The sequence below is a fragment of the Alosa alosa genome, chromosome 15, assembly GCF_017589495.1.
Source record: "Alosa alosa isolate M-15738 ecotype Scorff River chromosome 15, AALO_Geno_1.1, whole genome shotgun sequence".
In the NCBI taxonomy this organism is placed as follows: domain Eukaryota; kingdom Metazoa; phylum Chordata; class Actinopteri; order Clupeiformes; family Clupeidae; genus Alosa; species Alosa alosa.
In genome coordinates this window covers 134,794-153,077 of record NC_063203.1, presented here as the reverse complement: position 1 = coordinate 153,077, position 18,284 = coordinate 134,794, and the positions used below count along the sequence as shown (strand labels likewise).

The 18,284-nt window shown below is 40.8% G+C and overlaps 1 protein-coding gene across 2 annotated transcripts in view; it reads left to right on the top strand.

Annotated features, from left to right (window-relative positions):
• Positions 1–9,529, top strand: part of ercc2 (excision repair cross-complementation group 2) — a 155,387-nt gene extending 145,858 nt beyond the window's left edge. For both annotated transcript variants that reach the window (XM_048264434.1, XM_048264435.1), the window contains exons 18-23: positions 4,802–4,894; positions 7,627–7,699; positions 7,808–7,878; positions 7,996–8,139; positions 8,893–9,036; positions 9,177–9,529. In XM_048264434.1, the coding sequence (XP_048120391.1) occupies positions 4,802–4,894; positions 7,627–7,699; positions 7,808–7,878; positions 7,996–8,139; positions 8,893–9,036; positions 9,177–9,269 (618 nt within the window). In that variant the 3' untranslated portion in view covers positions 9,270–9,529. The remainder of the gene's footprint in view (positions 1–4,801; positions 4,895–7,626; positions 7,700–7,807; positions 7,879–7,995; positions 8,140–8,892; positions 9,037–9,176) is intronic.
• The last annotated feature ends 8,755 nt before the right edge of the window (positions 9,530–18,284 follow it).

The window sequence follows — 18,284 nt, the reverse complement described above, 5'->3', positions numbered from 1 at the left end:
TATTCAATTAGTTTGTTATGGGGACCAGTTCATGAAAAGTATCACAACTGAAGGGCCGGAGAAATGTGGCTTGAAATATGAGTAATCATATTAACAGCTACAGTGGGTCCCAGTTAAGTTTGGACGGGTTCCTTCAGGAATCACGCACCCCATTTTCTCAGCAGAAATGGCACAAACTGCAGTTGACACAAACAACCACAAGGTGTCACTTTGGAGTTCTGCCACTACTATTTTTGATACGACTTGACTTACTGCATGATGCATTTTCCAAGTCAGTAGAACAATCAGAGAAAGCTGAGCCATTACCAAACATATATGATAATACAATAGCGTGAGTTTATATATCTTATACCTTATTTGTCACGGTTACTTATAGATTTGATACTGTAACGATAAGCGCATGAGACTTTTAGCGGGGGCACGGGAACTTAAATTGATCACGGTAGTTTAAGCTTACACTTGACAAAACATTCTAATATGAAAATGTAGATGCAATTGTTGTAAGATGGTGCAGCTCCTTTAAGAAAGCACCATGTGCAGGGATGGAGAGAGAGAAAGCGAGAGGGGATATGGGTTAGAACTTAGATGCGTGTGGAAAGTGCTGTTGAGACTGGAGCGAGTCATATTCAAAATAATGCAAAAAATAAATCCGCAGATAAAACCAATTATCCTCATTCATTGCAACCGCAGCATGCCTGCTTGCCGGCGCTCAAGCGAAAAAAGATATCAAAGCACCTTTTGCGTTTGAATGTAGCACGAATTTAAACAGCTTGGCAAATGATTTAGCTAATTGATTATAACCTGTACAGCAATTATTGAACATTTACCTGTACAAGTACATTGTTAGCCTACAGACCAATTTCCATAGTGCACATCTTATCAACAGTTTGAATGTCGTGTGTGTTTCTGCATTGACAAATACCGTTCAGCACAATGATTCATGCCCAATTAATTTCCCCTGTTAAAGTGTTAAGCCTTTGTTACACTATTTGGTTTCATGATGTAGCCTATGATAAACACCATATGGCCAAATATGTGACTCAGCTAATGTTATAGGCTATACAATTTCCCCTCTTAAAGACAAGCTGGTGTAGCTTATTAGACTAGGCTACTATTAAAATGCACCGACGGTAGCCTTGGCTATGTGTAAAGTAAGCTATCGCATGATTTCATGCACGTAAGTTCATGCATCTGTCAAGTTCGTACAGGGCCTCGCACCCCCTTGCGACGGCCCTGCAGCTCCTCCTAAGACAGTGAGGAAAAAGTTAAAATACACGATAAACCCGGGAAAAGTTGACAGGTTTGTTTCGGTCCCAGTGATTATTTGTGAAATTGTGCAAACGACAGCCTTTTCAAGGCATTTCAAGGAAGGAGTCGTAGCATGCAAGCTCCCAAATTGACCCAGTAGACAGAAGGCATCAATAGCCTAAATTGTTGGGACTGGGGATGGTCATGCGTTTTTTCTCAATCACTTTGGCGGGTCATAGAAAAATGTCTTGCTGGCGAGGGAGGGTCACGTCTTTTTTGACTAACGCTCCCAAAACTCCTCCGATAGCCCCTTAAATAAATAACGAACAGTCCCTAATTGATTATAGCCTGTAGGCCTACACCAGCAATTGTTGAACATATACCTGTACAGGGCATTGACAGTAGCCCAGCCTAACAAGCAGATGTTGCAAAAAAGACGCAATTAATCAGAAATAAATAATGTAATCTGCATCGCTTTTTTAACAACCTGCAAACAACAAGAGGGTTGAGTTCGCTGTGAGGCCAAACCCAAGGGCAGAGCCTATCTGCTAAGGCACTCGATAGGCTATAACGAGCTGTGTGCGCCTGGAAAGACAATAAGATGCTTTCTGAATAGCACAGCGAAGACGGCTCTGGTCAAACCATACCCTCCCCCCACTTCATGTAGCCTACCATTATGACTTTGCCGTTTTTGGGACATTAAGCTTTTTCACGTTAAGCCCCCCTCCCCCACCCCCTTCTTTCACAAGCAGTGGGGGCCTTGAGGCACAAAGTAACACTTTTTGGTAGACAAAGGGGTTCTTCTCAGCGCTTCTGTCGTTTGGCCACAATCCGGTGCAACCAGGCCAGGACAGATATTTTAGAGCAGGGGTGTCAAACTCATTTTCATAGAGGGCCACATCATTGAATTTATAGGTTACTGAGGGCCACATAATCGGCAAACATGTGCATGGTGCAACCATGAAATCGGTATTGCAGTATGGCTTATTCAAAATTGGTGTGTAATGGTCCTAATCACTTTAAAACAGTGTGGCTGGAATAAAAAACAAACAGCCTACAACAGTAACATTTTCAAATGCAACTTCTAGGCCTACAGTATTAGTTAACAACTGATCAATATGCATTCATGGACTGACATTGATGAGAATAAACTGCAGTCAATAATGTGCATAACAATGTCCATAACACATATCACCACTAAAATTAACTGTGGCTAAGAAAGGTACTGTGTGTGTGTGTGTGTGTGTGTGAGAGAGAGAGAGAGAGAGAGAGAGAGCTATGGTATGCATTACACCCACCCACCCCAAAAACAAATTCAATTCGCGTGTACAATATTTGTCCGTTTCGGTTTTAGGTCCGTGCATTGCAAAAAAGTAGCCTACATAGCATAACAATATCCACATGCAATAATACAACAACAACGCGTCTCGATGACCTATTAATTTGGACAAATTGATACAGCCCTATAGCTAAAGTTACCTTTAGTTTTGTTCTAGCGTACCGTGACGTCTGGCTTTAAACAGCTGTAATCTAACGTTCTGACAAGCACACCAATTGCCTACCTTGTTCTTGCCCATCTGGAATAACTCCTCTAGCTTTGCTGTCTCCATCCTTTCTGTTTTCGTTGTTTAAACTTGTGATATCCATAACTAGTGAATTAGCCCAACATTGTGTGCTGATAACCATATATAGATAGCCGAGTAAAAGAAAACAACAAGTAGCCTAGTTATGTGCCTCGCGTCGTATTCTGTCTTTAAAAGTTTAATAATGTTCTGCACCTTTTACTAAAGAATAAAGAAAATTAAGAAGACATCTGAGCTGCACCGGCGTCTCTTCTTCTCTCTAACACTTTTGGCTTTGGCTAAATATTTCTAAAATCATTTGAGTTTCACTAGTCACATGTTTTAACAAGCAACACTTCTTATTGAACTAATAACAGACGTGTGTCGAAAATTGACTTTATTTTCCATACGGAGAAATAACATATGCAGAGTCTACCAAGGTCAATCTTGCCAAAAAAGCCCTCAAACCTGAAAACTCATGAGGCAAAAGTGCAAAACATCACAAAACTAACTAAACACGCATATTTTTGTATTGCAATCATTGTAGCCTACAGTTGTAACAATAGCGTAACAGTCGTTTTTACTCCCCGTATCGCTCATTATAAAGAACGTTTAACGTGTCCCAAAAACAGCTATCAATTAATCACCAAACGTCTTATAAACAAGTATTGCCAGGAGCAACACCTTGCAAAAAATGATAGGCCTAGGCCTTTATATGGCTCTGCTCCTGCCTAGATTCAAACTCAGAACTGCCTGAAAGTTGCAGACCTCTTCTGGAAATACGTGCATTAACCCACTCGACCGTCAGACAACGCTATCTGCTTCGAGTAGCCTATTGGGTAGGAATGTAGCCTACACTGGTTGCAGTGGCACAGTCTTGAGTGACCGAATTCGTTTTCCTTTGTCATATGAATGCTGTCATTTTGTTAACATTACTGTTAAGGAGATGCTGTAGGCAAAGGCTATATTTCAACCTCGTTAGTGTAGTAAAAAAAATCAGAACTATTCACAAGGTTTCTGGGCAGCATATTTATGTTCTGTTAGCAAGCGAACTTCTCATGACTACCGACAAAGTAGCCTACTGCCAGCTGACGAAGCTCTCATTTTAAAACATTACTGAGAGACAGGCACTGTACAATCAAGAAATCTTGCCACTGAATCCAAAACTATGTTTAACATTATGTACAAAGCTTAGGCTACAGTGGACTAGCATGTTGCAGGGGCTGCTAAAAACACAGAGAAACGCACTGAAAACTCAGCCCTTGCTGTCGAATGCGCCGTCCGGTTCGACCGTGGAACGCCACAGCAGACTATGCTGCCCCCAAGCGGCTGCAGTTGTACTTACATTTCACCCAGCTGCGTGAATCACCTTAATCGTGAATGAAGTGTCAATTTTTAACTGGGACCCACTGTATACAATGAAGTACAACGGTTGTTGGTGGCTAATATGGCTTATGAAATCTGTGAAAACAGATTAACAGTAATGGTATCTGTGCTTTGCGCAGTAACTGCTAGGTCCAAGATTTCCAGTGATTAGGCTACAAACAGGATTCAAACACTGTTCAGGTGAATTAAATGAGTAATCGGTCGGGATTTGTTTTTCTTTTCTGGTTGCTAATCACACTATTTTAACGTGTTTTGAGAGGGACAGGCCCATATTTTGTCTGACGCACGTCACGTTACCCCATGCATTAAACCAAATGTCACTGCTTGAATAAATGAAAAACATACTGAACATGGACATCTAGTTCACGATGACAATGAAAATGTTTAGCCTACTTAGTTTCTTGACAGAAATAACATTTTGTGCCAACATTGTAGAAATACAACCACGGCCTTCATTTGGTGAACGGAGGTGCAAATCATCCCCTTTACTTTCTATGGTTATTATATGCATGCAAATTTATCACAATTGCAGGAACCAGGGAAAATGTCAATCCTGTCATAAAAAAATACTAACTCTGCTGCTTTTGTAAACTCTGGTGCTGTAGGGGATCCTGGAAAATGTCCAGAGGAACAAGCTCATTTTCATTGAGACTCCTGATGCAGCAGAAACCAGCATGGCTCTGGAGAAGTATCAGGAGGTATGGGTGCACACCTACTACTATGGGAGGCCAAACAATTCAAAAGCTTAAGCAAAAAAGGACACCCCCCATCCAGCTGGATGGAGCTAGCGACCCAATTGGGCAGTGCGGCGCTATCCGTTCGAACTAAGTTTATGCAAAACAGGACACCACCCATCTAGCTGAACATAGCGAGAGATCCAACTGGGCGGCGCGGCGCGGCGCTATCCACATTGGAACGTTTGGGTGGCGCGACGCTATCCACATTGGAATGTTTGAACATAGCGAGAGATCCAACTGGGCTGCGCGGCGCTATCCATATTGGAACGTTTGAAATGAATTAATAAAAAAAGATTACAAAATCTTTTCTAAAACGGTTACCATACACATATAGTAAAATGTCATAAGAAATAAAGTTACAATAACGACAAATTGAATGGTTTATTCATCATTGTTTCACCAAGAAATATTTCCTCTATCAGAGTGGTTGCCAAGCAACGCCTAGACTTATTCATAACTTCAAAGACTGGAACTAATCAGTTTTAGGCTAAATTAATTTGGTAAACAGGACTGAGAAGTGGAAGGGTAATATGAAATTCATTTGTATGTTATTACTTAAAAACTGTGTGAATTCATTATGAGTTGTTTTCATTGATAATAATACCGTATCATTTCAGTAATCTCCCAATAATTCCATGTTCAAATAAGTATCTGAGTCGTGATCAGTTTGATGGGAATAGCATGTGACTTTCTACACACATTGAAAACATTGCAATCCTGTTATTGATATTTTAGGCAGCGCAAGATGGTTATAGCGCAACTTGACTAGGCGGTGTCTCTGTTGGCCAACTCGATAGCGCAGTTGTTGGACAGCGCGCGATGGTCTCTGGTTAGCACAACTTGACTAGGCGGTGTCTGTGTTGGCCAACTCGATAGCGCAGTTGTTGGACAGCACGCGATGGTCCCTGGTTATGTTAGCGCAGATTGAATAGGTGGTGTCGGCCAACTCGATAGCGCAGTTGTAACATTGGACAGCGCGCGATGGTCTTAGGTTATCGCAGCTTGACTCAATGGCCTGAAGTGCAACTGAATGGGTGGTGTCTGTGTTGGCCAGGCTTTTGATTTGTTTGGCTCGCCATATACTACTGCTCCACACCAGCCCACCTCCATACCACACTCCCTTTGAGCCATGTACTCATTGATTTAGCTCAGTTCTACAAACATATGTGAGGGGCAGCCGTGGCCTAACTGGTTAGCGCTTCGGACTTGTAACCGGAGGGTTGCCGGTTCGAACCCCGACCAGTAGGCACGGCTTGAGCAAGGCACCTAACCCCTCACTGCTCCCCGAGCGCCGCTGTTGTTGCAGGCAGCTCACTGCGCCAGGATTAGTGTGTGCTTCACCTCACTGTGTGTTCACTGCTGAGTGTGTTTCACTAATTCACGGATTGGGATAATTGCAGAGACCAAATTTCCCTCACGGGATCAAAAGATTTTAATGATCTTAATTGTCTTAATGTACACAAAGACATGTATTCTGAACACCTGCATCAGTATAAAAACGCACTCTGTGTTGCAAAAACATCATGCTATGCAAAGATAATCAATGAAGGACAAGAAAACACCAGGGCTCTCTTTTCTACCGTTAATGGTCTCCTTAAGGCACCTGATAACATCACCCACCAGGAACTCTCTGATGAACGGTTGGCGGAAGGCTGATGAACGCTGCTCGACCTTCCTGAACTTTTTCAATACCAAAATTGAGGCAATCCACCAACAATTACAATGTTCCCACTTGGCACTATCCTCAGGCAACCTGGTGTTCAATTTCACTGCTATGCTGATGACACCCAGCTCTACTTATCTACAAAACCAACTGCCACTCTTCCGCCAGCTGCAATTACTGCTGCCTCCATGACATAAACTTGTGGATGACACAAAACTACCTGAAGCTGAATAGCAGTAAGACTGAGCTGTTAGTGGTTGGCTCCAAATCAGCTCTTGCTAAGATGGAACCTTTCACCCTTTGTATAGATGGCAGCACCATCCCTTGCTCCAACCAGGTCAAGAGCCTTGATGTCATACTGGACAATACACTTTCATTTAGTGCACACATAAACAGTATGTCTCGAAGTGCCTTTTTCCATCTAAGGAACATTGCACGGCTTCGCCCAGCGCTCACCCAGCATAGTGCAGAAGTCCTTGTAAATGTGGTTGCCTACAGAATACATCTCAAAGTCCTAAACCTGGCATACAAGGCCCTACACAATTATACCCCTACCTACCTCACTGACCTCCTAGAAGTCTACACTCCTGCCCGCTCACTGAGATCCTCCTCAGCAGGCCTACTGCATGTCCCTAATGTGAACCTCAGCACCCAGGGAGAGAGGGCTTTCAGCTACATCGCCCCCAAGCTGTGGAATTCACTGCCAGACTACATCAGACACTGTGACTCAATTACTGACTTTAAAAACAGACTTAAAACATATCTCTTCAAGATGGCTTATGGACTGACTGATTTTTACTTTTACTTTTATTTTTTATTTAATTTTTTGAGATGACTATAATTTTAACAACCTTTTTGTTTTTGTTTATTTGTGAAAATGACCTTGGGTGACATGAAATAAAATAAAATGCATTATTATTATTATTATTATTAAAAGAGTATTTATATTTATACTTATACATATGATTTCAAGTCAATGTGATTACAGTGTTGACCTCTCCTTACCGTGACCTCTGACATGGTGTTGCAGGCTTGTGAAAATGGGCGTGGAGCCATCTTGCTGTCTGTGGCTCGGGGAAAAGTGTCTGAAGGAATTGACTTTGGTGAATATTCTCTGACACTTAATAGTACTTAATAGCTTTGCCTATAGCACTTATACAGACACACACACACACACTGATTTTCAGTAAAATCTGACTGACCCTCCACAGTGCATCATTATGGACGGGCTGTGATCATGTTTGGGGTGCCATACGTTTATACACAGAGCCGCATTCTCAAGGTATGACCCACCTCTTTCAGCACCGTTCTGATGTTAATTTCATTCTTTTTATCATTTTGCTCATTCATCGTGATATGAAATCCAAGTCAGTAAACATATTGAATCTGTGTCATTGAGGCTCGGTTGGAGTACCTTCGAGACCAATTTCAGATTCGGGAGAATGACTTCCTGACTTTTGATGCCATGCGTCATGCTGCACAATGCGTTGGCCGGGCCATCCGTGGAAAGACGGACTATGGTCTCATGATCTTTGCTGATAAAGTAAGTGTTGAGTGTGTGAGTGTTCTGCAGTGTCATGACAATGACAGTAAGATGGTCAGTCTTCATGTCTTAAAGGAATACTCCACCCCTAGGTGAAATTGGGTCACTCCCCGCAGTCCCTAGAGTTGGATGAGTGAGCCAAAGCGTTTTATAGCCGACCCAGCCATTGTCCTAATCTAGAAACGGCCCGGTTAGTTTTGGCTTAGCGTAGTCGCTGTAATCCGGAGATTCCAGCTAGCATGTCGTTGCAAAAGTGAATCAAATAACTCAAGATTTTTTATAATTATTTCTCGTAACCTGTACATTCACATTGAGTACAAATATCAATGCAAATTTACACAAAGGGATTTACTAGACCAGTTTAGATTTGGAACTATTTTCGGGCATAGCGCGGTGCTTTGCCGGTGCTATGCCCGAAAATAGTTCCAAATCTAAATTGGTCTAGTAAATCCCTTTGTGTAAATTTGCATTGATATTTGTACTCAATGTGAATGTACAGGTTACGAGAAATAATTATAAAAAATCTTGAGTTATTTGATTCACTTTTGCAACGACATGCTAGCTGGAATCTCCGGATTACAGCGACTACGCTAAGATAAAGAGAAACGGGCCGTTTCTAGATTAGGACAATGGCTGGGTCGGCTATAAAAACGCTTTGGCTCACTCATCCAACTCTAGGGACTGCGGGGAGTGACCCAATTTCACCTAGGGGTGGCGTATTCCTTTAACCATTCTCTGCTCCTTTCTTGACAGCGCTATGCTCGGGCTGATAAAAGAGGGAAGCTGCCACGCTGGATCCAGGAGCAGATCACTGACAGCAGTCTGAACCTCTCTATTGACGAGACTGTACAGCTGTCCAAGCACTTCCTACGACAGATGGCTCAGCCCTTCAGACGGGTTAGGACACATCCTCTTATCTACATGTTTGCGCAACACAACCATCCTACACGTACTGTTCAACTGAGTAGATGAAAAGACCTCCAGTACACTGGATGTGGTAGTACAAATTAAATTAATGTGATTTGTGTTTTGTTTAGGAGGACCAGCTGGGTTTGTCCCTCTTAACATTGGAGCAGCTCCAGTCTGAGGAGATGCTCCAGCGGATTACCCAGCTCGCTCACCAATCCTGAGCTGCAGCCACCAGAGATCAGTTCAAGCTCATTCATTCAGTGAAAAATATTGCTTTTGTACATCTCATCTTGCATTTGTTGTTTTTCATTAATACAGGATTGAAACGGCTTTCATAGTTTCTTAGACCACCTTTAATGGCTTTCCCAGCTGTAGCAAGTGCTTCAAGGATTCAAGGATTTATATTTCTGCCCTATTAAGAACATCATTTTGTTGTCAAACTTTCCCCTTTCAGAATGATTAAACATGATCATTAAGAACACACTGTTGCTGAGTCTGTAATTGGGTGTTGACCCTACACTACCATTCAAAACAGAGGCAACTGCACTAAGACTACAAAGGAAGCTCCACCTCCTAAAATCTCACCGAAAATGTTGTCAAATACTACCGTACAAGCTTTTTAATGCTTGGATTTTGTGAAAGTTAACGAGAAATAGACGCTGTACATTCTAAAAAAGCCGCTATTGTAACCTATATGCTATAGTTAGCTAACTGCCCTCCAGTGCTACTTACCGATTGGTTGTTGACCTGTCAATCTTAGTCCATGACCCACAGGCCAAAAAAGGGCCGTGTCACTACCACTTGGGGGGGCAAATTCTCACTATATTTAGCTACATATCTCTGGAGTATAAAATGGTATGATAGCAAGTTGGATCTTGTAGCTTTGTGGCTGTACAGGCCTTCAAAGTTGACCTCTGATTTGAAAAAAGGAAATTCCCCCTATTGGCTTTTTTTTGTTAAACCACTCATAAGAGCCCAGAAAATAATTCAAACATCATTATTACTGATGCATATGTGGTGTTTGATGTTGGCATACATATTTTGAATCATGTGATTTTGCCCTTCATTTTGGTTGATAAAATTCAAGATTTATGTGTAATAATGAGCAAATCTACATTTTCAGAGACACAACGTGTTACAGCACTAATTGAAATGCCCACTACCTCATTAATCAATGTATTTATACCTTCCTACCTCCCAGCAGAGACTTGAAATACAAATGATTACATAGGTCTGCATTGCTATGCTATTTACTATTTGTAAATGTACTATTCGGAAACACCCCCTAAAATTCAGTAAATTAGTATTTTATTGAAACTACCCATAAGAGATATTCCAAGAGATCAAAACATCATGATTACCAATCACATATTACCTTTACATTCAAGGAATACCATGTACCCAGCTTAACATAAATATTATAATTTTATAATGTCCAGGGCACATGAAATACATACAGTAATTTCCTGTGTATAAGCCACAGGACAGTGTTTTATGCAAGTTAAAAGAAACAAAACCATATACCATATTAACTGCCCCCGTGTATTAACCTCATAGCTGAAGAAATTTGGCAAAATCATTGTATAAGCTGCAGCTAATAGTTGGGAAATTATGCTAATTGCATCACAGGTGCTAAAATGATCTACATTATACATTTCAGTTGTACTTTTGACTAGTAATAATGTGGGAATGAGATGTAGATGAACTGGTTGGTGAAAATATTCATACTTTACACATTGTTATCATTATGTACAATTATTATTATTATTATTATCATACTTAAAATTGTCTTTCATCTGATGTTAAAATAATTTCCATTGAAAAGAAATAATAACTATTACATACATTTACAACAGTTTTAAAAATTCTACACAGTTAGATCTGATGAGACGGAAACTGAAATTGGATCAATCCATTTTCAGAGGAACAAGAGTTAATTTGCATATCTACAGCAGGCAAAGCAACACGAGGTTAGGGATGATCTGATTCAGGTTCATACTACAGGCAAAGATCATGACATAGAGGCTAGAGTCAGATACACCTAAGCACAAATTCCATGATACATTGACAAAGCAAAAATTAAATACATTTACGAGCATGAGTCAAAAAAGAAAACACAGGCACATGCAGGGGTGTCGCTAGCTATTTAAAACATTCGGGGCTAGAGCCCAGAACTTAGAGACCTTTTTGTTCGGGGGTTTCTCCCCCGAGAGATTTTAAAAATCGGGCTGATGAACATGCAATTTTAACCTACTTTGAGAATGAAAAGGAATGCATTGTAATGCATTGCATTGTAATGACTCACGTCACGGCATTCTGAATATTTTGATGTTTAAAGGCTGTGTAAGGAGAACGTCTCTTCTGCCAAAGTGCACCACATACAACACCCAAAATATGACATTAAAATGGCCTGTAGAATAAACATCGTCATGCACCTCTGTCAAGTGCACAGGTGTGAGCGTTTGTCTCGGGATAAACATTTGGACGTCATCCCCTTCAATTAATGGGCTATGGGTGCCTTGAAAGCAATGCATTTGGGTTGTGTAGGCTATCACGAACTTTTGCCCAAAGAAAAAGTTCCATTCTGTCAAAATCAAGCCCAACATGCATTGCTTGGAAGCCCCCTCAAACGAGGTCAGGTTTACCATATTTACTGCGCATGTGATTCAATAGTAAATCACGATATATTGAAACTGAGCTGATCGAAATGTCCTCCTGGGTTGCGGGAGATGATGACACACTGTGAGTTTCCACTTCTTGTCCCTGCTCTGCCCTATTTTTTCTCTAAAGAAACTTAAAAAGAAAATAATATCCATTTGTCCTTCTGTACACTTATTTCGCTAAGGCTAGTTAGTCTAAGCACGAAACAGCAATGCGTAATAGCGTAGAGGAGAATTGAAATTGCAACATTTTGCAACAAATGATTAAACCTGCCCAGATCACGTCAAATTTTCTTGCGCTGCTGTTAATGCACACAATGGACACAAACACAAAAGTCTCTTCTACGGGGCTATTTATTTCATTCACGATTAGAGTTTTTGTTGTTGTTGACGGCCCATAGATCCGGGGCCATCCCCAGAGGATCCGGGGCTAGGCCTATAGCCCCGAATGCCCAGTTCTAACGACGCCACTGGGCACATGGCAAGACCATCATGTTAAAGACTGGACCATGAGAGAAGTCTTTTGTCACCCTTTGGACCTTAATATAGTTGGAATGACTGAACAGTTAAATAGGTGGATAGTTTAAATGGTTAAATGATTTGCTAGGTAAATGAGGTTTAGGCCTAATATAGTTGGAATGACTGAACAGTTAAATAGGTGGATAGTTTCAATATATTTAAACTAGAAAATGCAATTCCAGGGAATTACCATTGCATGTAAATGCAAAAAAAGCTGCTGTGTATAGCATTATATTACTTACAGTATGATTATTCAGATATTACATAGTCTTACAGTATTCATGAAAACCACTTACTTGGTTAGATGTTAGCTTAGAGTATATGACAGTCAGTAAAAATAAATTGTCAATTCAATATTGATCAACATTCGTTGTTTTAATACAGCAGAATAATACTCAGAATACACTAATGAACACTTACCAATGTAAGCTTAAAGTAAAAATCACAGTGTATATTATATATACAGAACTTGATAATGCCAATCATATTATCCTAAGACAGATCTATTTATCAGTGGTAACTCTGAACTGGCAGCAACAGCTAGGCCTCAGTTAATGGTATTAGGTCAAATTTGATGGTGATATATACACTGAAGAATAAAAGAGTCAGCCCTTCAGATGATCAGTTTTAGACAGAACTTAGGTTAGAATCTTTTTTTTCACACAGCACAGCTAAGGTCTAAAAAGAGAGGTCTAACAGCACAGCTATGTTTCACAGATGTTACAGCACAGGTATGATTAAAGGTATGAATGGTTGACAAATATGATTCACAGGTATACATGTTCTATATAGTTAGTGAGTATAGTCCTCACACAACAATATATTTCTCAGAATGTCTCAGTGTAGATTTCAGATGTCTCAGTATGGTTAAATGGTATGTGCAGATATGTTGAGATATGGTCACATGTTTGTAAGAATGTATGTTAGTAGGTATGTTGCTAGCAACATTGTCAGAGATGTATGGTTGACAGGTGTGCACACAGACAGGCACACACGTAACGTCATACACGGTCATCACCACTGGTCTGGTCTGGTCTGGAACCTAAAAGGCAAAAGCAAACAAGTTTAACAGTTATACCAAAACAAGGAATGTCTGCAATTGTACAATTGTTCAATACAACTAAGGTATTTAAGTGAAGTTGTTACATTACATTAGGCTGACACATTATAACCTAACGACTAACATGGTAAACAGTTTAAGCTTTTTAAACAATTCTCAACAATTCTAGGACAATTAAAAAAAAAGGTAGGCCTACAATACAATTGTTGCACCATCAAGCTACTGGTAGTTAAATACTAGCCTATAATATTAAATTGCAAACTAAGCAGAATTCTGTGTTTTATTATTTTCAGTTTTAGTATAGGTGATAGCTAATCATATTTTTTTTTTAAATATAAAACGTAAACAGCTTAGAAAAGGCAAAGGGTCTGTTGTTGTTGTTGATAATCATATGAGTAGGGATGGATCATTCTGATACTAAGTATCTTGATAACCAACTGCTATAACTTAAACAGCTTGCTAGGTCTGTCAGCCACGTTTTTTCCTACAGATTACAATGTACTACAACTGGAAAGTTTGATTCACGTGCCAGGTTACACTTTAATTTATAGACCAGAACAATGCAGAAATGAGTAGGCCAAGTAAACATTGTAGCCTATGTTGACAACACAAACACAGACCTCTCAAGTCTCACGCATTGAGCGTGAGACACACGCATTTCAATGACTTCACACGCTCACACGCCACACATGGCATTTCTCACTCCGAGAAATTATTAACTTTAGCCTACCGCACAGAAATTTCTAAGGGCTATATTTTACAAACGTGTCACACAACGTTGCTGTCTGTGCGCTCATTCAGCTCAGAGAGCTGCTGTTAAATAACCTATCGGCCAATCAGAAAATAGGATTTCTCAACCAATCAGGAAATAGTTTTGTTTTGATGTGGGTCCGCAACGTGGAGACTGCTGGTCCGCGGAGTCGTGGAGTGAAATTAGTCCCGTGCTTCGTCTGATAATTTGCTGCGCAGTTGATCAAGATACCGCGGACCGACAAAAAAAGAAAACAAACGTTTCTGCTATCGATGTCATTGGAGCCATACAATAAAGTGATGGTATGCGCGTTCATTCAATGCAGGCGCCTGCGCGAGAGAAACCGAAACTAATCGATAACGTTTGGTATCAAAGCTCCGCTTCAACCTGTTATTGAATGCTGAATGCTATTTAATTGTTTAACGACACTTGACAACAACGTTAATTTTTGGAACTTCCATAGAAACAGAGCAGAGACTGTATAATACACTGTATAGCACTGAGTAGCCTATTATATAGTCAAATTTGAATATAACGTGGCCAAAAGCTATTGTAGCCTTCTTTCTATCTGTTAAAGATCAACAGATCAGTGATTTACGCCTATCTGCTCACCAAAAAAGCTGGTATTGTGTTTCCTGAATCCTTCAGGCATTCAAATTAAACGTCATTAAAAAACATGTAGGCTATTTTTTTTTCTCCATTTCCTACCAATGTATGATGCTTGCATGAGGGAAACATCCCAAAACAATAGCACCCATATAATTGTTGCTGTTTTGAGAAGTATTTATTTTCTTATGCAAGCATCATGCAACCATGCAAAATCTATGAAACTAATATATCTTACATTAGTAAAGCAGTCCTCTGATGTGTATATCACAAAACATTTCAGTGAAAGTGCATGTATAACAATATAGGCATAATAATGATTGTGATAATGATAATGACAATTTGATTTGGAGGGTGTGGGGTTGGGTACGTGTAGATGAGCCCTATGACCCCAAAGTCTGCCATGACTGGGCCTCAGGTCAAAGAAGTTTGAGAAAGGCTGGTCTACATAACCTGCATCAGATTGAGGTTTGCAGTGATGCGCCTGAAGGCACGGATTGAGGACCCAGTCAGTTACGTCACAATATGCACATTTGTTTAAATTCATACCTACGTAATCACCATGACCAAAATTGTACTTTTTTTTTACTTTGAATCTTGAAAAAAAAAATTGACCTAACTACTGACCCATTTTTTTTTTTTTTTTGGCTGTTACTGCAAACAAGAATATTTTTAAGGATGGCCTCATGACTGTGAAAATGGCTGACATTGAACCACAGTGCTTTAAATGGGAGCACCCAGTATCCGTCATCAAGGCATCAAAATCTGCCACAAACACTTACAACACACAACATCACTCATAAACACACACACACACGGACAGAACCACCACTGTTCAAAAGACCATTTTGGGGCTAAATGTGCTTTTTCTCATTTGGTTGTTTTCTGTTTGTTTAGAGCAGAATGAGCCACTGCTGTTCAAAGGGCCCATTTGGGTGAAATTATTATTATAATTTATGTTATTATTATTTACTATAGGGTTTTAGAATAAATAAAACAGTGTGTTTGAAATAATGGAATTTGTGCTCTCTCATGAAGCTGGGTCGATGGGTTATGGGGAGGGTGGGTCTGTTGATCGGGGGGGAGGGGGTAGGGGATAGTTCAAGCAGACGTAGGATTTTCATGTACTTCGATCAGGGGGGAGGGCACAGTGCCACGCCCCCTCCCCCTGAGAAACAAAGTCTCACTCCTTGCAAACTTCAAAACTTGAGAGCCCTGCAAACATTATAGCTCAACTTCTGTTGTGTGTTTTAACAAGACTTTAGTCGTATTGTCCATTTCCTAGCAGTAGCCTATTCATGGCTTTCATACGGTCCCTTTCCACAGGAGTATTAATAAAGCATCAATGCATTCATAATCTAGGTGCTTGATTGTCTGTTGAAAGGGACCTGATGAAACCCATCAATAGACGAACTATAGTATAAAGTGTTTACTTATTGTAGGCTACGTAAGAATCAGAGTGTAGAATGAAACGAGCCTGGCCTATTTGATACACAAACAAGCGGTGTACAACGTTAAACATTTGTTAAAATAAAAACAGGAGCATATATTTGTTAACTTTAACTAAAATGTGAACGGTAGAAGCTATAACGTTATGACCATCAACAAGTAACGTTAGCTAACGTTATTCATGCCATGAATGAAACCCATGATGGGTTTCATCAGGTCCCTTCACACAGCCGCCCTAGGCTATAATCAAGCACCACGAAGTCTGCATTCATAATCTATTCTAGGGAAAGTGACCTGATGTTGAATAGAACCAGAGCCTACCCAGACAGCATTTACATCTGTGCCAGATCCGTTTTTGAATCAGCAGATTCGCGCAGCAGTCGCACTCACTATGCAGATCTGCACCAACTTTGCGCCAGACTTGTCTATAGCTTCTGACTGTGACAGTCCATCCAGCGGGTGCGGCGCCTATCCGGGGCAGCTTCGCAGACCAGACCAGCGCCACAACTGAATTGAGTCCGCCCGGGTGTGGGGATCCAGAGGAGCTGTGCAGACCTGACGCGCCATAACTAACGGAACACTTTTTTCCCCATAAACCTGCAACTCTCGCGTTATGTGATTATGCAGAGTGGAAGACTACAGGCTGCACCCGTCTTTGTGATTATTGGTAAGTACATTATACAAGTATCATTTTAAATGTAAACTGGTGTTGATGTCATTTTAGTCTGCTAAATATATGTAGGCCTGTATTAAACATGAAAAGTTTACAAACTTAGTTTACTCTGAAATTCTGACAACCTGAAGCGTGCCAGACAAGCTGGGTAGTAGCTTCACGGTTAGCTTGTAGTCTAGGTTCTTTTAAACATGCATCCACAACTATGTGAACATGAGCTTTAAGGCTAAATTGGTGAGCTTTGCTTATTATTCACCAAAATCGCTAATGTTGTGTCCATTGTGTGTTAGCTGCAAATTCAGGCCATTAAGCTTAACGTTACCCACTTTGTCTGTAGCTAGTATTGCTGCTAGTAGCACTGCAGGTATTGCATAGACGGCCAGCGTTTTTTAAGCCTGTTTAAAATGGATTTAGAGGGGAAAAACTTGGCTGTAAACACTAGGCTTTTTATCGAAGATCCACAAGAATTGTCGCTGTCCTCCAGTTTATCTGGTTTGGGATGCAATCGTTGTTGGCATACTATACTGTTATAAAATAAATAATCTTTTGGATGTTGAATCTAATATTTACTCTTTGTTTCTTTGCTTTGTGTGCTTTTTGTACGCCTCCCACAGGAGCAGTGAGGAAGAATCGCAGGTTGATGCCTAACTTTAACGTTAGTCCATTGGGCTAGTTTTGCCCTGGTCCTCTGACATCCATCCGTGAGCGGCGCTGCTATTCACCGCCTGCTTTCGAAAATATTTCTCAGGACCGCTACTAGCCTCTGCGAGATCTGCCGCTGCTGCGTTGGACCAAGGAACTGCTGCTGACCTGCGAGCTGCCATGATGGCAGCCTGCCCTGCAGTCTGGATTGAGTAGCCTAGCTAACGCCCAAGAACTCTCACGAAAAACAAACTGTCGCTGTCAAAGTCCACCGACCTGCTGATCTGCAGGATACCTTCAACTGTTCTGTGCTTTCAGTGCTCCCCAGACTGCCAGTAATCTTCCTCCGACACAGCTGGCGCGCCGTCATGTCATCATCGGGACATCAGCCGGTTAGATGCAACGGACTATGTTAACATGACATTTTTCTTTCAGTGTTTAGCTTGAGTTTGTTTATCAACATAAGCCTTATATTTCACATATTGGTTTGTGTTATGTTGTAGGCCTAGGCCTAAGCTTAGGCTAGCGGACAGTGTTCTCTTTTGCCTTTTTAAAATAAAAAACTATTTTGAAAATTACAAATTGTGTGGGTCTTAATTCTCTGATAGCTTAAATATGAATCACAGACCAGGGCCAGATGAGCCCCAGATGTAGAATATGAGTCTGGACCAGATCCACACCAAATGCCATGGCAATATTAACTGTACTGGGCCAGTTCTGGTCCAGATCTGTCTCTGATCCGTAATTCCAACCTGTTCCGGTATTGGACCGTTGGAAGAAATGACCCCGGGGCAGGTCCGTTTAGAGGATCTGCGCCAAATGCTAATGAAGATCTGGACCAAATCTGGCCCAAATATATTTTGCTGTCTGGGTAGT